This window comes from Gopherus flavomarginatus, chromosome 1 (assembly GCF_025201925.1).
Source record: "Gopherus flavomarginatus isolate rGopFla2 chromosome 1, rGopFla2.mat.asm, whole genome shotgun sequence".
NCBI classification, from domain to species: Eukaryota; Metazoa; Chordata; order Testudines; family Testudinidae; genus Gopherus; species Gopherus flavomarginatus.
Window position 1 is genome coordinate 50,683,649 of NC_066617.1, and position 19,468 is coordinate 50,703,116.

The window sequence follows — 19,468 nt, forward strand, 5'->3', positions numbered from 1 at the left end:
TATGCCTAGACTTTTGTAAGGCATTTGAGTTAGTACTGCATAACATTCTGAATAAAAATTAGCACTATGCATTATTAATAGAGCACACGTTAAATGGATAAGAAAAGTGGCTAATGGTTCCCAATTGATGTCTACTTTTTGAGATCCATCTAATCAGGGTGTTTCTAGTAGGGTAACACAATCACTGGGGATACAATCTGCAGATGACACAGATTGGTGGAATGGTAAATAATTATTAGAACAGGATAGTCACACAAAACGACCTGGATTGTTTGGTCAGATGGGCCCATTGAAACAGAATATGCTTTTTAAAAACACAGTTATATGAACGTTAAACATCTAGGAACAAAGAATAAAGGTCATACCTACACAATGGGGGACTGCATTCTGGAAAGCAGTGACTCTAAAAAGGATTTAGGGGTTATAGTGAACACGCAACACAATAGGAACTCCCAGTGCATGGCTGTGGCAACAAGGGCTAATAAGATCTTTGGATATACAACCTGGGGAGTAGCGAGGAAATTTTATGGATAAATGGATAAAAATATGGGAAAGAGTTAGATAGGCACAGCCTAGGGTCCTCGTGAACTAGTTACTTTAGATAATTTGAGTTGTTTGATACTTAATCCCATTTCCATTTCCACCCCAGCCAAAAAAAAAAAAAAAAAAAGAATTCCGACGTTTCTGTAAAGAGGTTAAGCTTATAAATTCATATAGATTCACAGGTTCCAAGGCCAGAAAGAACTATTATGATCATCTACTTTTACTTCTTGTATAACACCGGTCATTAAATTTCCTCAAAATAATTCCTAGAGCAGATCCTTTAGAAAAACATCCAATCTTGATTTAAAAATTGTCAATGAGTAGCAAGGTGTTCCAATGGTTAATCGCTCTCACTGTTAAAAATGTGTGCCTTATTTCAGTCTGAATTGGTCCACCTACGACTTCCATTCATGTTTAGAAATGCACTAGTCTCTATTCCACTATATGGTCATACTCCGTGTCTTTGTTGACAGTATAACTACTTATTCCACCTCCCAAAATAGTTATTTAGCATCCATAAACAAAATTGTTGCAGAGTTTTGTCCTTCATGTGTACTCTGCACTTGCCAGCATGTGTCAAGTAAATAGTCAAAGAATATTTAGCAGATGTGTCTTTTGCTTCAGCAGTAAGGACTGACTATATACACAGAACTGCAGTCAATATTCATTAGCTGACTACAACAGACCACACTTGGTGCATTCAAACATTCCCCAAATTGGAAAGTGAAGCTAATGAAATGCATTGCATTTTCTCCATTCCTCTTCTCAAAACGGCATGCTTCTGAACCTTCTGAATAGCACTTTATGCTGGACCTGTGACGTCGTTACTCTATGCCAGACTAGCCTGTCAGCATATCCAAAAATATAACAAAGTGGACTGAATATGCGCATAAGTAGAGAATGAGAGTTTGAAAAGAGGATGGAATCAATTTCTCCATAAATGGAATTATGGAAGAAACTGGATAGATAGGTCAAATGAAATGCTGCCAGAGGAAGGTTTCTTCACGTCAACTGCTGTTAAAGAAAATGTTTTTTAAGAAAGCTATCCAAAAAAATCTGGTATTTTAAACAAGATTGCTGATTTAGGGACAGGTTGGGTATGGAAGATAGTATAAATATAATGAACATCTGCTTCATGCTCCTTTCATGACTCCTTGGCACAGTGTTTTAAATGGTTACAGCTAAGCAAGTGCTACCAAAAGTAGAGAAGTAGATAAGGAAGTGTTGTTTATTACTTCTCAAACACAAAAACAGAGGTCAGCAAATGAAATTAATAAGCAGCAGGTTTAAAACAAATAAAAAGGAAGTATTTCTTCACACAACGCAATGTTCTTAAAAGACTCCATTCCAAGCTGAATCAACTGTCGCAGTTGACCATCTATCTATTTGAAAACTTTTAGCAAAATTTGCTGCTACTCTATAATCTCAGTGGCTGTATGTAAGCATTTAATAGTTTGTTCATATGTGTGATATATTATAGCAGCCCTGAATGTCTACTATTAACCTGGATTATCAGGGATTTATAACTAAAATCGCAAATATTTGACGGAGGCTGAAATTTAGCATGAAAGACTTCAGAGTCCCCCATCACCTTTTTATCAGATATGATTTTAAATCAGGCTGACAGCATTTTAAAGAGATTTCAGCACTTGCAAAAGGGCCACTACACTGGAAATCGAGAACTTTTGTTTTTAAAAACAGAGTATGGACAGTGGATGCTTCCCCACATTGTTTCTCCAGTGCCTCAGTGTTTAAGTAGGTAGTCCCACCGTAACAGGCAAAAGAGCAGTTTAGTCTCTGTGACCATTCAATCTGTAGTCGATAAGCCAAAGTCACTAATGAAAGGAACAAATTAGAGTGCAGAACATCCTGACATTTCCGGATTCAGATACATTGTAACGCACCTGCCTTGGTGATAATCTATTTCAGGTCTTAGCATGTTACTATCAAGTATCACTTTCAGTTGCCATTGCTGTTTGTGATTATTCCTACCCGGCACAATATGGATGACCAATGCAGCATAGTGGTAGAAACAAAAGTCATTTGTAATCACTATATTAGTTTTGTTTTTGTTTTTTATGTTCATGAAATACAAGCCCGATGAGTTATCACTTCTAAAGTTAGGTACAGAAGAGATAGAAGTCACCTTAGAGGAAAACAGACCATCCAATGGTACCTCATCTGAGGAGATGTAGTCAAGATACCTGAAATTTAACTGAAATTTTCTATTACAAATGAAAATTTGAGAAGAGATATTCCACCAGAATGGTAGCACAAGCTATTTGGAAGTCTTTTTAAAGATGAATATAGTCAGAGTCACACCCTCTTCCCAACATAGTACCCACACCTAAGGGTTAGCGTTCAGTATTCTGACCTTTCCTTTGTTTTCCTTTATGCTTAATTGAAGAGAAAGAGCTAGGGGAGGTGGTAAAGGACAGAAGAGACTTAATTTAAAATGTCATTTCTAGAGAATTTCTACTGCAAGGCCTCCTTTCTCACTCTTAAGTGCCTCTCTTCCTTTAAAAGCCTCTTCTTATACTGGAGCCACTGAGGCCTATTTGATCTGGCTGCCATCATGAATCACAGAAACTAAACTAAACTAGCTCCATGAAAATTTCAACCTCTAGAATCTCCGGAAACAAAGGTACCTAAATATTTCCACTGTTTTCAGATCTCTTCAGAATTTAAGAAGTTGTCCAAAGTTCTCAACCCAATGAAAACACAGGTTTTTCCTCAACTGTTAAAGCATCCACACAAGAGGAAGTGTCACATTAGGGTACACAATAGTTCATGTTGGAAGAATCTTCAATATGCAGTATTCTTGGATATATTATTTTGCTCGAGAGAGAATCATCATCCACATTATTCAAGTCTTCAAAGCAAACAAGAGGGAACATACTTTAAGTTCATTCTTTTATACAGGCATCCCTGGGAGCTTTCTAGAAAACTACAAGTTCTTCTGCTTCAAGCATCAACTTTTCATCCATATGGATGTGAAAGAGTCAGGAGAAAAAGAAAAAAACAAACAAACAAAAAACAAAAATCTTTCCACGGTGCCCCACCACAATTTAGAAAAAGTCACACAAAACAAAATCACCAACAGACCCTAATTTAGTTTAAGGAATGTCTAAAATAAGTGTAAAGACATGGACAAGAGGACAAATCCACACAAGAGATTCAGCTGCTGGGAGTACCATACTAATGCAATTTTGATTGGGTGATTACGTTTACCCTCATTGTTGAATTGGCTTTTACAGTAGATAAACTTAATGAAATGGAATTTGAAATAAAATCAAGCAACAGGTAAGAGTTGTATTAGATATCCCATTCTATTTCTTAAGATTGCAAGTTATAACTACAATTTATGGGCAACCCACCAATAGAAAGAGTTAATGTCTTGATGTAGACCTTTCCTATGTAGGTGTAGGCTTCTGAGACAATGCCTATGAAATTTAGTGGCAGGTATATGGTCTGTGACAGATTCAGACCAGAAGAATATAAGAGTGCTGGAAGACAGGTATATCAGCCTTCAGAATGAGCAGGCCCTTATTCCCTGGATAGCCAAACAAAGGCTACTCCAGGTAAATTAAGACACCTGATGCCAATTAACCAGTTAAGGCTGTTAAGCTAAAGGAGACAGCTGGAACCAATCAAGGTCTCTTATATACATTTAAAAGCTCTCCTTCCAGTACTCTCCAGGAGGCTGAGGTGAAAGGAGTTGGAGGAGAGGTAGCACTGCTGAATCCTGAGGTAAGGGTGAAGTGGCCCAGGGAATCAAAGTGGTGTCAGTGGTGAAGGGAAAGCCACCAACAGCTGCTACCATTAGGGTCCCTGGGCTAGAACCTGGAGTAAAGGGTGGGCCTGGGTCCCCCCCCTTGCATACTCTACAGAGATCTCCTGGAGAAGGGAAGTAGGACCTGGTCCAGGCAGGAGACTGAATTGTGCCTACTGAGCTCTATGGAGCAACAGAGACTGTGGGGTATTCCCCCTTCTCATCTCCCATACTGGCTGGTGATGAAAGTAACTCAATAGTGACTCTTGCTGCTACACTGAGGAAGGGAGGTCACACTGGGGCCTTTTTGAATTTAAGGCCACTGAAACTACCTAGAAGCATAGGACTCACCAATACAGGCTTGGGACTTTGTCACAATGTGTAATGAGGAGCATCATGTTACACCCTTCCCTCCTTCCCCCTGTACATGCCACAGTTTTATTATTGTAATCTGTCTTAAAATAGGATGCTATATACCTCTGTAAAACTAAAAAAATACCAAAATTTGCCTAGATTTAGATTAGGTCCAGTTCTGCTCAATATCCTCATCAACTCTACACTGATAACTCCTCAGCTGGAGTACTGTGTCCAGTTCTTGGCATCACATTTCAGGAAAGATGTAGAAAAACTAGAGAAAGTCCAGAAGGGAGCAACAAAATTGATCAAAGGTCTAGAAAACATGACCTATAAGGAAAGACTGAAAAACCTGGGCTGTGTTTCTTCTGAAGAAAAGACTGAGGGGTAGACATAACAGTTTAAATACATAGAAGGTACTTTGCAAAAAAGAGAGAAAGTGTTCTCCTTAACCTCTGAGGATAGGACAATAAGCAAGGGGTTTAAAATGCAGCAAGGGAGGTTTAGGTTGGATATTAGGAAAAACTTTCTGTCAGGGCGGTTAAGGATTGGAACATATTGCCTAGAGAACTTGTGGAATCTCCATCATTGGAGGTTTTAAAGAACAGGTTAGACAAACACGTCAGGAATGGTCTAGTTATTACGCAGTCCTGCCTTGAGTGCATGGGACTTGACTAGATGACCTACTGAGGTCCCTTTCCAGTCCTACACTTTTATGATTTAGCATTTGTGGAAAAAAATCCATTAAACAATATTAAGAGATGCCCAAAAAATGTTTGTATCTAAGAAGAACATTAGTGAGGATGATCATAGCAGCACAGACAACAGTATAAATCACGGAGCTGGCTGCAACAGAAAAGATTAGTGCACAAGTAGTGAAATAACTCACTTGTTACAGCGTTCTCTAGCTAAAAATTGTATGTAAGTCAGAATGTAAACATTAAGACATTAGTACACTGCTTGCAATAAAGCTTAAGGCTATTAAGGAGACTTACTTCTTAAAATTAGCAAAGAATGCTAGTTGTGTGTGTTCAACTCTTACAAGTATTTGCTGGCTACATACACATCCTGCTGTCAGAGGTGGGAATTATAACCATGGTCATAACACAATACAAAACCATTGTCCACCTTTCAGTTAGATTCTAGTGATTTTTCTCTCTCTCTGAGTACTCATCTTTGACAGGGTGGGGAGGGGGGCATAGGCAAAAACTAACTAGCCACATACACACAAAGCAGCATGGCCAACAGTTTTAGTTTATTCCCACTTTAGTGAGTTTGGTAGCTTGCATTCTGTACAACAATCAATAGAAATTGGACAATTCAGAGACTTTTTAAATACAATCTTAAGGGGGGGCGGTGCTTGATTTAGTGTATTTAGTAAAGAAAAATATATTTCCTTCAAGTTCCCCTCATGCTTTGTTCAGTTTCAGTAACTAAAAACATCATGAATCTGACAGATCTATTCTTTATTACAAAGGAAGATGTTAAGCATTATTCTCTTAACAAATCTCAGCACCAAACATTGTTAGTGATCTTGTTTGGGCCTAGTTACTTTTGCTTGTAAGGAAAGAAATGTGCATTATCTTTTCCAAACACACTTGGAGGTAATCATCTTTTAGCATCTTAGCCTAAGCATAAGACAACTTTTTCACTTCAGAAGTGATTTGCTGATTGGCAGAACACACACTTCAGACAGCCAGTCAGGATGCACCATGTGAGCATTTCCTTATTTTTATTTTCTTCAAACGAAAAGAAATTGCTGTAAGATCAATTAACAAACAATGGAATTAGTCGTCGCCCCCCTCCACCTCCTTTCAGTTTAGTTTTTTTTTCCAGGCAGGCAAAATTGTTAATTTGCACTGAAAAGTTGAATGGATTTTTTTTGGGGGAGGAACACTGCACTGACAGTGACTGGGCTGAGCTTTCTGTTGTAAGTGGTTTCTATGGCAGCAGTAACCAAACAACTGTCACAAACAGGAAGTGTATTTCAAGAGCAATTACTGAACCATGCCCTGAAAAACACAAAGTAAACTGCTCCCATGTGTACTTTAAGTGTCAAGTTAGCGCTGAGATTTCTCAAATACCTTTACTAATTTCCAAAGTTGTTTCTCCATTTGCATTCAGTTTTACAATTTTTTTTGGAGGGGGGGGGAGAAGAAAGCAGACATTCCACATTTAAGAGCAGTGCTTTGAACTTTTTCTAACATAACTATGTAGACATTTTTACAAAGCAAGTACTGTACCACAGAAGACATATAGAATAATAGTACTCTGACAGCTTTTCCTTTCCTCTGGAAAGCCATGCTTACAGCATTATCACATTGTTTGTAATGCAGGATGGACTATGACCTACTGACTCATTTTACAAAGTTCACTAATGTTACAGACTGGGCAAAGCCAATTCAGACTTAGGCTTTGGCTACACTGAGGCTTTTAGCAACACAGCTGTGCCGCTACAGCCATGCTACTAAAAGGCATGCAGTTTATCTGCTGTTTGCTGGCAAAAGAACTCTCTCCTGCCGTGCGACAAACTCCCCCCTCCTCCTCCTCCTCCTCCTCCCTCGAGCAGCAGCGACTTTGTTGGCAGAGAGTGCCAGTGTAGACAAAGCCTTAGAACAAAGCTCGTAACAGGGAGTTTAATGAAGTGTAACTGTTCCGTTTTCTTATGTCCCCATAGTAAAGTTAGTTATAGAACAAGACTAAAACTACTATGTCTATCGAATACAATATGCCTAATGTTCTCAAATATTCAGCTTACTGTATTTCTTTTAGGCTACTTCTATTGCATAATTTTCCAGTTCCCCCTCTAGATACAAGGCATTTTCATTATCCCTAGTTTAATAATTTTTTTAAAAAATAACTATTGAATTAAAGTGGTGTTGTGGGGAGTAGAGTGGAAAGATGGAATTTTTATATTTAAAAAGTGAAATTAAGAAGTTAAAAAGAAGAGAACCAAGTTTACTTATAACAGTAGTTGGAATATTGTCAGTGCTGCAATTTCAGGGCAGTTTTGGGGGATTCAATCTCATGAGTACACAGGTAGCTAGCTCTGGAACTCCTAGTTGGGAAGTAGTGACTTCCCTCCCCCAACACGGTGCAGGGAGGAGTTGTTAATGGAGGTAACAGCCCATGGGAAGTCCCTTCCCCTGTAGCCTGGAGAGCAGCTGCTGGAGAAGACAAGGGACTGGGGAGGAGAGAGAGAAGAGACCTGCATTTTTGTATGGTCACATTCAGCCCGTGGTTTACAGGCTGAAAATTCAGCTTGCAATTGTCATAAAACACACAATGGGAGTAGTTCAGAAACTAGGATACAGACTAAAAAACCCTACCATGTTTGTTCTTTTTAAAATTATTTCATGGTTTTTAGGGCAAATCTCTTGAATTCTAGGATGCTGATTCAGTCTTTGAGCTCATGGGTTGGTAAGATATCAATCACACACAAGATTCAGTTAGTGATAGCTGAAGAATTTTACAGTGCTCAGGGAGCTGAAATGAGTACTACAGAGCAGGCAGATTCATTACTATTTTACAATGAAAAAGCCAGAGCCTGATCCCAAATTGCTTGTGCCCCTAGATTCTCCACTGCAGTTATCATCAAAGAGGATTTTAAAATAACTGAACTACAGAACTGATTTAAGAGAAGGGTGTGGATCCAGAGCACAGCTTCCTGCCACTTTGTATCCTCCATCTCAGAGCTCTTGGTTTCGAGGGGAAGTACAGCCTCTGGGCTTGTGTATATTGGGCTATGCCTGGGTGTGATCTTCCCCACTTCAAAGATCTACCCACATTACTGCATCCTCACCATCTGTGCACTTGCCTGAGTGTGTCTGGAGAACATCCCATGGTTCTTTGTTCTGAGATGCACTAGGAACTTTCCCAGTCAATTGTGAGAACACTTGTCTATCCTTGGGGGTGAGGAGATGAGAAGAGAAACTGTGGGAAGTGCATAGGATTCAGTGATTTTTTTTTTTATCTTTTTGGCCTGTATCCTCTCTGGAAAGTGAGCAGGTACCAGCCCAACTTGAAGTGGAGCAGAGGCTCTAACCCATGGCCCCCACTCAGCCAGCTAGCTTCGACTTAAAGCACCTCCAAACCTGGATAGATGGTACCCAGTTTTAGCCTTAACCCCTGTAAGAGCCCTGGTTAATTGTCCAGCATAGCTATACTCTTAAAGCTGTGCCAGTGTACCTATTGTTAAAATGGATCCAGTTACATCAAAGCAAATCCCTAAAACAGCATATTGGAACCAGTTTAAAAAAAACAAAACCCACACTTGAACCAATTTGGCAATTCAGTGAGCATTTGCTTTATTATTTTAGTTTAAATTAAAGGCAATGAAATTTCATAAATGGTCCACCTAGTCCACTATCTTGTCTGCCGATGGTGGCCAATGCCAGGTGCTTCACAGGGAATGAACAGAACAGATAATCAAGTGATCCATTCCCAGCCTCCGGCAAACAGAGGTTATGGACACTTCAGAGCATGGTTTTGCATCCCTGGCCATCTTGCCTAATAGCCATTGACGGACAGGAAAAACAATGTGTGTGGGAGTAGGGAGGAAGAATAAGCACTGATTTTGTTCTTGGGAGGAGCCCTAGAAGCTTCATCCCTTGATGTATTTAGTAGAGTAAACCAGATACTCAATATATTGCAGAAAAACCAATACTGAGTTGTCAAGGGATGTCTTTTCCATTTCCAGAATCTATTAACACTATTTTTTTTTTTGGAGTTTTCATGCCACACTCTACTCAGTCCATTGTCCCTTGTTCTTCTTAGAACTGAACTTTTTCAGGTCAAAGAACTACTGTTGTGCACAACTACACGGTAGATTTAAGGCACCAGATACAACCACATCCATCTCTAACTTCTGACTAGACACCAGGCCAAGTTTCTCCCTGAAAAAATGAGAATGTTCTTCAGTCTGAACATATTGATTACTCAATTACCTTAACTCTGGGGTGGCAAACCTCACTGGCATTGTTGTTTTGTTTGTTTTAGACAAAGACAGTTGGAGAAAAGTGCTAAGAAAATAAAGTGAAAAGGGGCTTGGAGAGAAATTGGAGAAAATAAAACAGGGTTCAATACAGAGTAGAGAAGGCCTTAGGAAGAAAGGAGACAGCAGGGATTCATTTGTTGTGTAATGTGGAAACTCAGGGCTGTAGCCTTTGTAAATTCATGGCAATATAAAACAATTTTAATCAAAACACTATTCTCCGCCCCCCCATTAGGGAAAGAAAAGCAGTTGCACAACAAGTGCTGGTGATTTACTACTAAACATAGGATCATGCAATGAAGCTTTCAGTTCATCTTGTTGATCTGACAGGGGGCACTTTCTTTTGAGAAATGTAAATATTCTTCAACCATTTTTAAAAAATTGAGACAAGGTGATAAACAGAACGATGGAGAGTTTCTTATTAATGTATACATTTGGGAGGGTCGTGAGGAGTCTTCCATATCCCTGACTTCCTATGGTTAACTTATGAAAATGAGCTATGCTGTTTTTTTTTATTGTCAGCTTAAAAGTTTGTAGGTCTCGGATATCTGCAGAAGTCTTTGGTGAAAGACTAGCTTGGGAGTCTGAAAGAAAATGAAAGTTGGGTAAAAACAAGACAGAACAAACCAGAGAAGCCCTGCATGTAATATTGTCTCACTATTTCCATTACCTATTGTATGATTTAGAGCTGGTGCTCACTCATGACAATTTTGCTCAAACCAATACCAAACTATTAAGCAAAAATAAGTTATCAGGTTCTATCTGTTTTCATAACTGATCTATTAAAGTATGAAAACATAGGTATGAAATTTTAGATTTACTCTTCCCCCAGCTAATCTTACATAAAGGTGAAGTAATTTCAGAAAGTGGGGACCCTGAAGTTGTCCAATATCTAAATATTGTACAGGGCCCTAGAGTGCATTTCATAACTGCATTCAAAGTTTGGGATTTTTTACTAATTAAAGTTCCATCATACAAGAGATTGTGAAGGCACATCTCTTCTGTACTGTACAGCTCCATTAAAATCAATGGATCTCTGTGGCAGCACCCACCCACAGTCAACTGCAGGATCAGAGCCTAAGTAATGTTGTATGCAGATTCTATAAAAGGCTTTTCACAGAGAGATCACCACACACTAACTCAGTGTAAGGTTGAGAAGTTAGGCAAATTGGTTATTTGACTATGAGTCAAATGAGTTGTTAACCCACAGTCCCATGACACCCTTGTCATTTTGGTAAGTTTCTCTCTAATAGACCAACATTTCTTAAATCTTTTATAAACATTTCCACTCCTTTCTAAATAAAGGAACATTCTGGATGTCTTCAGGTTTGGATAAAAAAGAGCAATAAAATCATTTATAAATCCCTGTACCTAGCCAAATATAGTACAGCAAAAGTGTCAAACAGTCATACCTGAACACAACCTTTGTTCCTCAAGACAAGTTTTGACATAACTATTTAAGATGCTTCCAGGGTTATCACACATGCATTTGTCACTAGAGCGGAGTTCTCAAACTTCACTGCATCGCAACCTCCTTTTGACAACAAATTACTACATGACCCCAGGAGGAGGGGCCAAAGCCTGAGCTGCAGCATCATGAGCTGGGGGAACCAAAGCAGAAGGTCAAAGGCTTCAGCCCCAGGCAGGTGGCCTGTAACCTGAGCCCCACCACCCAGGGTTGAAGTCCTGCAGTTTTGGCTTCAACTCCAGGCAGTGGGGTTCGGGCTTCAGCTTTGAGCCCCAGGAAGTCTAAGCCAGCCCTGGCAACCCCATTAAAATAGGATCCCATCCCACTCCGGGGCCCCAACCTACAGTTTGAGCACCTCCAAAGTAGATAAAATGAAATGGCAAGGTTCCTTTTTAAATGACAGTTTAAATTAAGAGCACACTGGGAAAAAAAATGAATAATGAGTCCTCAAATCTATTTACAGCATCCTTGTTACAGAATTCCACATACAACTCTACCCTGATATAACACTGTCCTCCGGAGCCAAAAAAATCTTTTTGCGTTATAGGTGAAACCATGTTATATCGAACTTGCTTTGACCTGCCGGAGTGTGCAGCCCTGCCCCCCTGGACCGCTGCTTTACTGCATTATATCAGAATTCATGCTATATCAGAGTAGAGGTGCATATGATATTCCATCTGCCTTTCCAAAATTCATTACTGAAGACATTTGCATTAAACTAAAACTTTGACTCTCCATCTGCTTCTCTTACTTATCTACGGATCAAATAATTTTGATGTCCCAAAGAAAAGTTTGATATCACATAGCAAAGAGCCTGTTTTCCATGTCAATAAAACAAGGTCATTGACATACAGAAAATGAAATCCATAACTGACTCAAAATGGAATATTCTCCCCAAAGTGAGTCAATTGGTCTTTAGCTAATTCAGTCAGTATAGTTTAAGGATACTCTAAAGATTTAATTGAAGATACCCTTTATACATGGTGTATACATGAACACAGGTTAGCATGTCAGGTATTTTTATTTTTTCAGGGTTCAATTGTTGTAAGATAGGAAAAACCAGAAGTGTTAGTGCCATCAGATAAAAAAAAATCTTATGGGCTGCAGGACCATAGGCCTGCAGGCTGGAGAGTAATTTTCTGTATTTAAACAATTGCCACTGCAGATGGAAAGAAACCTTCTTTGGTTTGGAGGCTGGGGAAGGACAGTGAGTGATGGCAGTAAGGAGGTTAATAAACTAGTCGTTCAGTGCGTCTCATTTTGTAGGAGTTTAATCTGGTCACATTAAACAACCCTTCCTATAATCTTCTACTTTAAGAAACGGAAATAAGTTATCAGCTTCCTTCCAGCCACCACTTTCACACATACCGGCCACCACTACCCACACTTAAGAATCTCTGAAGGCTAACAGCGAAGCTAGCAAACCTGAGCGAGAACAAGGGAGGGGCCAGGCATCATGCTCTGTGGGTCTGGAGATCTTCACCTCGTATTCTAATAAGAGCCAACTCAAAGAGCCCCAATTAACTGGCACAACTCTCACTCCCTTGAGAAGACAGCAGCAGTTTGAGGGAAAAGTCAACATCATTCAAGCAGATCCTGCCCAACATAAGATTATGGTGGTGGGTGGGGGTCCCACTCCGTTAGCTATGGCTGAAACAGGAGATGCATACTCCTGTGTATCTATCCCCTCCCGATCAGACAGGACAGCGGCTGCAATGGAGAGGAGAGCAGCCAGCGCTGCTGCTATATAGGAAAAGAACAATGAGGAGCTGGGGCGTTGTCCGCCCCAGGAGCGCCCGGGGCAGGTAAGCCAGCAGCCCGCCCAGTGCAGCACACCCCTCCCTTACCTTTTTCACTTTGCTCTCCAAGTCCATTGTCTCTCTCCGCTAGGAACGAGCGAGGGTTCAGCGGGAGACGCTCACCGGAGCACGCGGATGTGCCTAGGGCTGCGCTAGCCTCACCCCTGCTTGCACCCACCCAGCCGGAGTAGCCCCAGCACTCAAACTTCCGCTGCCCTGCGGCAGCCGCTGCCGCCGAGGGCGTGGCAAGGGAACAAAAGCAGCTCCCCAGCCAATCCCGGTGTAGCGGCCCTCTGGTCTGCGAGCCAATCAGAATCTCACACCGGGCTCTTGCTGGCCTGCTGGCTGAGCAGCAGCCTGGGGTTTGCAAAAGGCTTGTTTCGGGGGTGTGGTGCCTCCCCGGTTGAGCGCTGTGCAGCCGCAGCCGCAGCCGCAGCCGCAGAACAAGGCAGCCTTCTGCGTGCTCGGAGCCTGCTGCCGGTCTGGGAGGAGCTGCGAAGTTGGATGGGGGCAGAGAGGTCTGTGAGTTGGGCTTTTGAATCATTCACAGACTGAGCCAGCTGATAAGGTCATGGAGAAGGTATTTGCTGACACAACTCTCCAGCTTTGGGCAAATCCCCCTGGAAGTCTGCTTCCTCCCAAAGAAGGGGAAATGGCCTGAAATCCAGTGATGTATTTTTGCAGGAGACAGGATAAGCGCCCGCCTCTCTAAAATTGCATTCACATGTTCGATAACTTCCCAGGCTCTGTTTTCTGGGGATTGTCTTGTCCTTTGATAAATGTATTTCCTCTCCCTTCAGCTCTACTGCCTTCGAGCAGTTTGCCCCACTGTAAGGAATTTCACCAATTAATTACTGCGGTCCGAGGTTGACAAAGCAGCTCAACCGAATGTCAAGATGACACAAGCTGTGTTTAAAGAAAATATCAGCGGGTTAGATTTTTGGCTCTGTCTATGCTACAGTTTGGGCCATCTGGCTAATTGCAGGTGGCTTGGCTGGGACATCACTTTTTTGCTCTTTTGTGGTTTGTTGTATTATTTGTTTGTATTCTAGTAGTGCCTAGAGGCAATTAGAAAATTGGGGAGTTAGGCACTGAGGGATTTAGAGCCAGATTTTTCAAGGTATGTAGGTGCATAAAACTCCATTGGCATTTGGCACCCAGGCACTTCTAAAAATTCTATTAACAATGGGATTTACGAAAGTACTTAGGGGTGGAATCCACAAAAGGAATTAGGCATTGCAACACTTGCCTAATTTGTAGGCACCTACAAAATCACAAGAAGAGCCCTGTGATCTGCAAAGAAGAGTTAGACACCTAGACTCTCTATAGAATGAGGAGAGATAAAATGTGATCTCCAAAAGAGCATGCCTGAACTGACTAATGGGAGATGCTGATGTGTTAAGCCTTGCCACTTTCTCAGAAATAGGCACCTAAATCCTGGCTGCAGGGAGGTGCCTAGCTCTGCTAGTGATCCACATCTGGGACCTGTCTCCGTGCATAGGTGTCTACATAGTTTCTTGTGGGAAAGAGTTATGTGCCTGCCTTGCACCACACAAAGGTAGAGGTGGTGCCCACCTTATAGCTTTTTATCCCAGTGGCTAGGCACTCATCTGGGAGGAGGAAAACCCAGGTTCAATTCCCCCAACCCTGCCAGAGAAGAGGATTTGGACAGGGGTGTCCCACCTCCCAGGAGGCTTCTCTAACCACTGAGCTCTTTGATAGAGGCTCCCTCAGTCTCTCCTGGTGAAGGGAGAAATAAAAAATGTTTGGCACAGGGGAGACTCAACACATGGTCTCCTAGTACCTGGGACCACTGAGTCATTCCCACTCTTTTCTCTCTGTGGTCCATTGACCATTTAAGGATTTATCCACAGTGGAACAGTTTCAACTGGATCTATTGAGAGAGCCCTGCATCAGACTATCGCAGAGCTCAGTTATTACAGCACACTCTTGAGAGTGGAAAGAAGCACTCTGTATCCATTCACTGAGGTGATATATTGTTGAGTAGGAGTGTTTTTCATGAAAGATTAGATCCTGGTTCCTGTGAAGCCAGCCAGCCCTGCTCCACCCACGCTCAGCCTCTTCCCCCTGAGACCCCACTTGCTGCTCACTCCTCTCTACCCCCTCCTCGCTCCTCTCCCCTCCCCACTGTGCAAGCGATTGGCAGGGCCTCGGAGGGAAGAGGTTGAGCAGGGGCAGGGCCTTCAGGCAGAGAGGGGGACAAGGTCATGGTCCGGGCACTGGGGCCCACCAAAGTTTAATCTGGCCCTGCCTGGGACTGTGAATTACCTTGTTATCCCCTCCCTCCAGAGTGAGGGAGTCTGGCTTGTGGTAATTGGCTCTTAGCTCTCTAATACCACCAGCCTCTCAGTCACCCAGAGTTTGGACACCTAACCTGGTACTGGTCCTAGGTACCCTGAGAATCATCACAGTCTCCCACATCCCTGGTGACTAGTCCAACCACGGGGCTAAAAGTTATAGAGTGGGTTCCATCTCCTTTGGATAGCTTTTAAATGGGGCCTGACGCCTGTAGGTGCCCTCTGAGCATGCCTGATGAAGCCCCATGGGCAAGTTAGGTGTCCAAATGCCTATGTTCCCTGGTCTCAGACTTAGGCACCTAACTTTTAGGTGCCTAGAAAATCAGCCAGATTCACAAAGCCTGAGTCTGGCACCGGGGCAGTAGTTTACACAATCCCATGGGTGCCTATGGGGGATTCCAGCGAGAGGGGTGTGTCCTAAATTACACATTTCTCAAAGAGTTCAGTGCCTAAGTATGGGCTGCAGGGAGGTGACTACTTCTTCTTTGGGTTGTCAGTTCTATGGTACCTCTATGGATAATTAATGAAAGAAGAAAAATCAAGTATGAATGCCTCTGTAGCCTGGTGGTTTGTGCACTTGGTTGGAAGGTGAGTGATCCAGGTTTGAGTTCCCTTGCTACAATGACTTTTTAAAGCTTCAACAGGAGAGACTGAAGGAGCCATCCCCATCAGAATAGCCCAATGGTGAGGGCACTCACCTGAAAGGTGACAGATCCCTTTTTCCCCCTCAAGCAGAGGGGATTTGAACTGGGGGTTTCCCACAGCCTGGGTGAGTTCCCTAATCACTGGGCTAAAAGTTCTGAGATAAGTTCTCCTCCTCCTCTAGCTGTTTTGTGTAAGCTTTTCCAGAGGCGCTGGATTCAGTAGGCAAGCTCTGAGCATGCTTATTGGATTGGGCCCTGAGGATCTTTGCATTTAATAAAATGCCTTTTGGATAAGGCTCTTGGCATGGAAGCAGCTGTTCTATTTATTTAGGTCTGAAGCAATATATTCCACCTTTTCTGATTGTTTAAAGTAAAACATTTTTGTTTGTCATAGTTACTCTCTGAACTCTTGAAATTTGTAAAGAAAGTGGATATAAACTAGGAAGGTGTGTCAATTGTTCCTATTTACAAAGAGGGCGGAGGGAATCAGAGTGACTTGTCAGGAAATTAATATTTCAACTTCTAAAAGGCAGTGTTGTAAATCAGCCTAAGGGCTTCATCTTGCACTCTTTAAAGTTAGTTTAAATTTAGTTGCTCTGCATATTTTAAACATCATACCAACTTTTCCAAACACTAGCTAGGCCAATCACTACTAGAGTAGAACCTGTGAAAAGAAATGGTGTACTATCTATGTTATCCTGCCAAATTCTACTTTGTGTTATCCGTGCAAATCTGGAGCAAATAAATCCATTGGTTCGATTCATTAACTTCATCTCCAGATTTACACCAGTACAACTGAAAACAGAACTTGGAGTCATGGTGTCTTGTTGTGATTCTTTGTGTATCAGTGATTTTTTTGTGTAGTTGCTACCAACAAAAATGGTGTGATTCAAAATATTAGTATTCTTCTTAGCAGTTGGTATGCATCTTTGAAAATGTAGATGCATACATTTGTACACAAATGTAGATTGTGGTCACAAACTAAGTTAGGTACAGACATAAACATTTAAAGAGTCAGTCCTTTGCCTTTCATCCTAAAGTGCTCAAATGAGTAAGTCCCATATACATCTTCTATTTTCATATTTTCCTGTAATCTTGGGGGTGGGATGGGACATGACTACATATACACAGTTAAACTGCCCTATATGGCATTTACCAATAATTTGGCAGATTGTTTTATTTCACCTCATTCTCTCAAACACAAACTGTTCTTAAATAATTGTCAGATGCAAAGTGTTCTGTTTTCTCCCAGAGAAGCCAGACATGTCTGTCTTCTAATGTGTGGTTTTTTTTTTTTGTTTTTTTGTTTTTTTTAAATTTTACTACTGCTATTGTTTGAGACATTATTACAGGGAAAGGAAGATTAACATAGGATCCTTTGGATCTTGGCCACATCACAGCAGCTGTTGAAGGCTCAGTCCTGTTCCATTTGAAGTAATGACAAAATTCCAATTGACTTCTATTCTAGTAGCAGGCAGCATGGCACAATGCTAATTATGCCAGCAGCTCCTAGTAAGGGATCTATACAGTAGATGCAACCTAGGTCTATGGTGGCTTTTTAGGTCATCTCATGATGAGAAATTAGAGAAAGGCCCATGTGGAAGACACCAGCTGGCCATTGTGATGCTGACATAACCTGCATTTGTATCATGTTCCACAGTGATGAGGCTGATGGTGGAGTGTGTTTTTTGAGGAGGGCAGGAGGGCTAGATGCCAAAGTAATGAGTGCATTTTAAGTAACAATTCAGATCCATTAGGTAGATTAAACAGATGCATTTATAAATACAACCCTAAGTCTGGTGTAGGATGATGTCATAATGGTTATTCATAATGTTTAAAATTCTCTTCTTGTGAAGCTGATATTTAATAAACAGTTCTTTTATTTAAACATTTAAAATGGCTGTGTCACTTTAACTTGCAGCTGAATTCCTCTAGTTGTGCTGTTTACTCAAAGCTTTATATGTTATAGAAAATGACAGTGTTGTGCTTTTAAAATTTTTTTCTTAAGTATAATCTGAAGTGTAGCATAAATACAGATGTCTGTTTTGCCTCAACATGGATTAATACACTAATTTAGTTTTCAGAAAACAATTCAGCCCGAAAAAGGGATGACATTGTCTTTTTGTATCTATTTAAATATAATACTGGTGTAATGGCTTGAGGAGAGATCAATTATTGAGGAAAATGGAGCTGCTGCTTTAGTCCATTTATTAGTGCCCTAGCTTTTATTCCTAGTGGAAAAAACAGTAGTTATGTACATTCTGAAGTGCACTTCTCCTACCAGAACACGATTTAATACATTAAATCGGTCTATAATCTAAACAAATAAAGTTAGCCAAAATATAATGTCAGAAAAGTACCAAATAAGGCCAGAGATACTCCTTGGCTCTGTGAAAAGCTGATTGCACAATGCGTTTCCATAATATTTCATTTGTTTTTTGACAGTGCATAAAGATGTGAGAAAATAACCAAGAGGCAGCTAGGTTAGTTTTATCTCTGCTTTTTGTTGTGTTGTTGCTTACCTTGTTTTCATGTATTTACTTTATATACATACATCTATCTTGTCTTTATTATGAACACTTATCTAGTTTTCTGCATCTTTTGCCCTAAAAAGCACAAAGACAATGAAATAAAAAGAAACTGGCTTTCAGAAATGCACTGATTTTTAATCAAGTCAGTAACGTAGGATTTTTTCTTGTTACAATCTGGACCACAGGTCTCTGAAAGAATATCCAATAGCAAAAAACAGTAATATGAAATCACAAGAGCTTACATTTAGACTCCTTCCCATGCAGGGTGACTCCAGCACTCATCATTGCTCCCTTATTTTTTCACTAGTAGTAATTTAGAGATTAACTTCATTTGTTTTCATAAGGGGATAGTGTAACACCCAGCTAGTCAGAAAAATAGAGTTAATAAATAATACTTTATGGCATGAGAATAACTATCTGGACTGCCAGAAGGTCTCTGATGCTATTTAAGAAGTCATCACCTCACATGAGATCATGCTTCATGGCTACAAATGCTAAGACAAACAGTAATAGACTTACCTGGCACACATTCTGTCCATTCAGTATTACAGGCTATTGTGAGCTTTGCCGGCCACACCCTAGCAGACCCAGCCAGCTAAGTCTTAGGAAACAGCTTCTATGTATCAGTCCTCCTAAATACTGATTCCTTTTTTAGCCCTAGGAAAAACTCCAGGCTTGGCTGCACAATTAGAGCATTTTCTTGAAGTGGATTAATAATGCCGTGAGGGTCATGCATCGCCAAGCTAGTACTTGAAATACTGAATAGCTCAAAATCTCTCCCTCTATTTATTTCATTCCCAGAAAAACTAACACTAGATTGGAAAAAGATTCCCAACTGAGAAGTGGCCCCCTGCTCTGCCCAAAAAATCAGAGAGAAGTTGTAAAATCATAGAGCAGTCCTAGAAAAAGCTTTGATCAGAATGATGAGTAGTTCCCTCCTAACATCTGCAAATAAAATGGAAGTAGTTATCTAGGGTAAACTCTAAAATGTTTCCCTCCTTTCATATCCTTCAACCTGTTATTTCAGTACTTTGATGTTTACTGTC

The 19,468-nt window shown here is 40.9% G+C and overlaps 1 protein-coding gene across 3 annotated transcripts in view; it reads right to left on the reverse strand.

The window, feature by feature from the left end:
• The window catches only part of TES (testin LIM domain protein), a 53,672-nt gene extending 34,635 nt beyond the window's left edge, over positions 1 to 19,037 (reverse strand). The window contains exon 1 of one of the 3 annotated variants that reach the window (XM_050936279.1): positions 18,942 to 19,037. Coding sequence is in view for 2 of the 3 variants with exons in the window: in XM_050936278.1 (XP_050792235.1) it covers positions 12,978 to 13,004 (27 nt within the window). In the remaining variant the exon portion in view is untranslated. Of the gene's footprint in view, positions 1 to 12,977; positions 13,120 to 18,941 lie in introns of those variants that run through there. The other 2 variants (XM_050936278.1, XM_050936281.1) reach the window with 2 other exon arrangements.
• Positions 19,038 to 19,468: the final 431 nt, after the last annotated feature.